General features: G+C 35.5%; 1 protein-coding gene across 2 annotated transcripts in view; it reads left to right on the top strand.

Annotated features, from left to right (window-relative positions):
• The first annotated feature begins 263 nt into the window (after nt 1-263).
• The window catches only part of ALDH1A1 (aldehyde dehydrogenase 1 family member A1), a 29448-nt gene continuing 23711 nt past the window's right edge, over nt 264-6000 (top strand). The window contains exons 1-2 of one of the 2 annotated variants that reach the window (XM_063180161.1): nt 264-413; nt 713-831. In XM_063180161.1, the coding sequence (XP_063036231.1) occupies nt 742-831 (90 nt within the window). In that variant the 5' untranslated portion in view covers nt 264-413; nt 713-741. Of the gene's footprint in view, nt 414-645; nt 832-6000 lie in introns of those variants that run through there. The other variant, XM_063180160.1, reaches the window with a different exon arrangement.

The following is a 6000-nucleotide window of genomic DNA, read 5'->3' as shown; positions in this document are numbered from 1 at the left end:
TTGTCCTTAAATTTTTGGTGTTGCCTAGAAGAAAATATTAACAAGTTTTTGTTCAGTTCAACTCAGGGAGAATTTTTTGCTGGATTGATTATTTTTTCCACCTTCATTTTTGAAAAACACATGAAGGATTTTCTGTCACCCTAGTCTTTTCTTATCTCTGTGATCTACAAAACAAACATTAATTACATTACTTCTAATGTACTCTGAACATATTAAAATGTAACCTAAGGTAGCTTGTTTTTAATGAATGTTTTCTAGCTCAGGTAATTATTCTCATCAACCTTCTAGTAAGAAGGGCTTGGTTTGTTTTCAGAGATAGCAAGTCTGTCTTTACCTTCAGACCTGCCTTCAAGTACGTGAAGGAGTTCCCTAGAATCTGGATACCTGCCTGCTGAGAGAAAGCAATTTTACAGGTAAGATGAGGAGGTCTTAAGCTCTGTTCTCCAGTTAGGAATTCGTAGTGTCTGCCTGGGCAGATTGTTTCAGCAGCATGTGCTTCATCGAGGTCTCAGCACACTGAAAAGGCTGTTGCTTCTGGTCATAAAAATAAGTAGTGTCATTTTCTCTTTGCGATGAATTCTTTCATCCAATCATATTCCTGTATGCAAATACACCATGGCTGGTTCAGATAAAAAGCACAAATGAAGCCAAGAGCTCAGTCAGGGCAAAAATCACTGTATTCCCTTTATACCTTATTTCACCTGTGTTTCAGGAGCATCCTCGAACTTCTCAACTGCAATCATGAAGAAACAAGGCTCAGATGGCAATCCTGCTCCAGTTATGCCAGCACTGCCAGAACCATTGAAAGACCTGAAAATTAAGTACACCAAGGTTAGTAGCTCTTACTTTTCCTAATCTTTCTTATACATTCACTTCAGACAGTAGGATGTGCTCATTTTAACCTTATATGAACTATGGAAGACACTATAAATCAGTGCTTAAAATGTTTATTCTTGCTAAATTCTGATTTTACACATATTAAGAAGTGATATTCAGTGATCCTTTTAACCTAATTTAAAGCACCTATATGTGCATGCATGATAGAATTGTTCCACATTCCACTTGGTGTGGGTGTTGTTTTTTTTCCTGAAACAAATTTTCACCAGTGGTAAGTGTACCAGAAAGTGTAAATGGAACAAAGAAGGAAGTGTTTCTACTACATTATTTTTCAAAACAGTGTATTAAAGCAGCAAATTAAGATGTTAGCGTACTGCATTGTGTTATAATCAGATTCAAATAATTATACCAGATAAGCTTACATGGAAAGGGATATGTGAAAACAAAACTAAAATAAAATTAATTCTGGTCAGATGTTTACATTTAAGAAAATGAATCTGGTTTTGAATTTGTTTTTCAGGTAAAAAAGTAGCTATAAACTAGATATAGTCTACCAATCTAACTATGTAATATTACCATAAACTCCTTGAAACAGAAAATTCTTTCCATATAGAGTTAGAAATATACAGATAAAAAAGAACTTCTAAATCCAGACTTGTGTTTCCAGCTTTAAAAGACAAGTTTTATACCATAATATTGTATCATTGCACACAGATATCTGCTAGAACTTTGGAAAATTGTTGACAGAAACTTTGCCCTCTGAAACATTCAGGTTTGAATTGATCAGAAAGGACCTCTTAACTCTGGAGGGTCTTGGTTACTGTTCTTTTATTTTTCTTGATATCATTGTGAGGGAAATAATTTTATTTTTCAGAACCACAGTTTAATTTCTTTTCCTAAAGTAGGTATTCATCTAAATTAGTTCTTTTAAATTCCATACTATCCTTTTTTTCTAATGGAAAAAACTTAAACATATTCCACTACATGTCTTTCTTGAATAAATCACATTGGATCTTACTTTGTAAATATTTAACAGGAAAGATATGTAGTTCTGCCATGCAGTAGCCTGCTACTGCTCTTCCTGTCTCAAAAAAAACTTTATTTTACTCTTTGATTTTTTTAGTTCTCTAAAGGAAAACAACTAATACAAAAAAAAGCACCAAGTGATGTAACTGAATATGCAAAACACAAATTCCTGTAAATATTTCCATCCTTCTAAAATATTTCATTATTAAGAATAGATTGTTTTCGTACCAAAAAACAACTAAAAGCAGCTCACATTGTTGAAAAGTCTAGTTTGTAGTGTACAACCAAGGAGAGTGTCACATAATAAATATTTATTTTGCCTTCATAATAGGTACCATTTCCTTAAAAGCTGCATATAAATTCTAACTGTGTAGAAAAGCAATGTCCTTGTTTACAAAATCTAGCCCATGGCTGTGGAGGCTTGATTTTTGCAGTGCTTTTCTCCTCTCTTCAAATATCACATAGGATTGTTTGAAAGCCCCAGCAGTGTATTTAGGGAGAGGGAGTTGGGAAAACAGAAATGTCACCCCATACACAACATTCATTCCCAATTTAATAAGGCCTTTGCACTCTTGTGTACCCATCCCAGTCCTCTCCTGTCCCGTACAAGTTGGAACATGGGATGTGGGTGACTAGTAACACTGGCAGGATCAAGATGAGGGAAGCACTAATTACTGCTGGTGTATTAACCTTTCTGTCTAAATCAGCTAGAACCAGATCCTTCATCTTGGTAACCTCCAATTTTTCTACCATTGCATAATACTAATAGTCATCACAAAGGATCTGAGGAGAGATCTGCAGGAGATGTTCCAAGGACTCTCTTTACTTAACAGTCTCTCTATTTTATTTTCTGTGTTTGGAATCATTTATGGCTTTTCACAAGGCTCATTAACCAAATTATCTATAGATTGGTATAGATATATTTCAGAGTAAGCCTTTTGCATATGGTATAACACTTAACACTCTTCATGAAATTTGATTTTCAGACATCAAATCAAATGTATTTTAAACACTGAAATTGGCTTTTGGATTTTGAACCATAAAGTAATCTTGATTTGGTTTCATATATGAACCTCTTTTAAAGATTTTTCCATTAACCCAATGTGTTTTGGTAGCTAGCTAAAAATGTGTTAGTAAATATTTTACTTAGTCAACACTGAGGAATTAGACAATGATTACTTGACAAATGCTTTCTGTCATGATACTTTCACATACACTAAACCCTGTAGTACTCCTTTAATCAGAGAAACTAAGATTAGTTAATTATTAGATTGTCAAATTGCATGAGGGGAAGAAAAGGGCTGAACATTCTCTGGCTCAGCCACATGTGGAGTATCAGGAAGTGTTGAAGGGTAAGGCACGCTGAGTAAAGAAAAATTATAACTGAACATTAAAATGCTGCAGCCACCAGCCTCAAAAACAAAGGTCAGGCATAAAAGCTCCAAAATGTAGTTGGAATATCTGGGAAAATGAGCTAGAAAGTTACTATATAAAGTCACTTTATTTAAGATCAGCTCACTTTGTGGACACAGAGTCACTGTGGAAAATCAAAAAAGTTACATAATATTTAATAGAAAGAGTATGTTCTCTGATTATTAGTCCATTGCAGCAGTATAATGTAATTCCTGCATAAATATTTGGCATATTGCAAGAGAGAGAAAGAAAGTTACATGCAATATTGGCCAAATATAAAATTCTTCTAAGGAAAAACTTGAGGGGGAGAGAAAAAAGAGATTTCACACCAGCATCTATATTGACATATTTCTTTAAAGCTTAAATTTTCCTCCTTTGGTAGTACCTTAAGAAATGACACATATTTTAATTGTATTGTTTGAAGTACACAGTGGGATTTCATAGAATAATTTTAGACTAGTAAATTGGAACTTCTAGCACGTGAAATTAGCCTTGTCTTGGGCCACAAAACTTTAAGGCTTAGATGTATCTACAAAATTTACTACCAAGTAAATTTTTATTGCGTTATTGTACTCAAGAATCCCTGAATGGCTGTCACAATCTCTGTAAGCAGGAGTGGACAGGTACAACAGTTATTCAGCGCTGCGCACCACCTCGCACGAGTGATGCTGAGCTGCCTCCAGCACATGTCCAGCCTTGGCCCTGGTGTCTCCTCATGGTTCCTGGCCTGTAAAAACATGCTCTTTGTGACATGCCCTGCTCCACAGTCCCCACGAGAAAGCTTGAGACCAGTCAGAGGAGCAAGGGCTCAGATCTGGGGGTTACTTTTATCTCTGTAAAACAGGAAACTGGGCTCATTTGAAGAGTATTGCCAAGAAAAGTTTTGTAATATCCAGGGGCAGATTTAAGGTGGGAAGAAGCTTTGCTTTTTCTTATACTGTAAGTCTGGAAAAATTTCTGATATCTAAACAAAAGGTAGCTCCATGTTTAAAAAGCTATCTTTAAAGCTAAGTTAGGGAAGGTCACTTTTTAGTTAGCTCCATTACTTTTCTTGACTACATCTTTGTATGAATTATAATGTAAATCAGAATTAGTGAATTACATAAAAATTCCTCTGGAACAAACAGTGAGTTTATAGAAAGATGCTGAATGTGCAACAGCAGAAATTTTCTTTCAAATCTGTACTTCTAAGTTATTATGCAGAGGCGCTGAAGCCTGAAACCCTGTACAGACTGCATAGCAAAAAGATACAATTCATAAGATGACGACACCTAATGTGAAGACCCAAAAATTTCTTTCAGCAGAGCTGTGGTGTTGTTTGTCAGAAGCAAGGCTGTACAGAGTAAAATGCTTTCTCCCTTCATGCAGCTCAGACACAAATATGGCACTTCCCATCTAGCAGATACTGCAAAATTAACTCAGATTTTTTTCAAAATGTTCCAGAACTGAAGGAAAAGAAACCACTGAGATGGCAAAAAAAAAAAAAAAAAAAAGTCTAAGTTCAGATCTTGTGTATCCATTCTCTGTGTTCTCTGCTCAGGTCATCTGAGTGACAAAAACAACTGTGTAAACAAGGACAGAAATACTTGCAGGTTACCTCGACACCAAATGGATGGTATTAGATAATTTGAACTGAAATCAATCATTTCAGAAATGCAAGATTTTATTGCCAAATGACATTCAGGAATAAAGACATCAGAGGGTTTTTGACTGATGCTGCTTGTGCTTTATTTAAAATATGAAGCTCCAACAGTGTAGTTTCATCTGCTGGAAATCTGTATTTCCACTTCTACTGCAGAGAAATCTGAACAGTCACTTACTGTTTGGGTTGTTGAAACAATAATTTAAAAAATCTTCTCTCCTAAAATTCCAGTGAAGAGTTACAAAACATCTGTATCAATATTCCTAAATCATTGCAAAATAAATTTGTGGCCCTGAACCTGGTGGGCTGTAGACAGTCACCACAGACAGCCCAGTGCACAGCACTTGCCACAGCGGGGTAGATCCTTAGCATTTGTGTCTGAGGAGCTGTCAGTGGAGTTCTGACTCACTAACAAAACACTCTAACCTGTTGCAAGGTGATCCCAAGCATTGTTTTCCTCAGCAGGTGAAGGCTGTTACTAGAGGGTGCTGTTAGCTGGTGCTTAGGTGTTGCCTGGACTTAGAGAGCCACATCCTGTGTGCAGAAGATCCACATCCTGTGTGCAGAAAATACTCCACAGCAATTTATGAGCATGGCTGCATGAGTACAGCTGCCTGAAATGTGTTAATGCAGCTTACATGAGAGTTTCGATTTCTTTCCTTTCCCATCTTTCTTACCCCTATTTTGCAAGGCCACTATCTAGCTTATGAAAGACATATGGGTAGTTTGAATTATACAACTCTGATACAATATTGTGTGTGTGTGTATTTATATATATATATAATATATGATAATGAAGTTATAATTTAAACAGGAATGGTATTAGAAACATTAATAAGAAATATATTCAAAACTAATATAATTGGTGATATTGATTGGTGCAATAAATGTAGTATTCAAACAAGCGCTTTAAGTATTTCCAAAAATGGTATGTTTTTCTATTATTCCTTTCACAGACAGATATGAATTTGGCATACTGTAACATCCTGGCAGTGTTATGTTAATATTTACCTTTTACTTTTTCTCTTTTCTTGGCAATGGCTTTTGTCATATTAACCATTTAACTGCTGTCTCTGTCCTTT

This window comes from Melospiza melodia, chromosome Z (assembly GCF_035770615.1).
Source record: "Melospiza melodia melodia isolate bMelMel2 chromosome Z, bMelMel2.pri, whole genome shotgun sequence".
Taxonomy (NCBI): domain Eukaryota; kingdom Metazoa; phylum Chordata; class Aves; order Passeriformes; family Passerellidae; genus Melospiza; species Melospiza melodia.
Note: the sequence above shows the minus strand (reverse complement) of the source record. Positions and strands in the feature narration are given on the sequence as shown.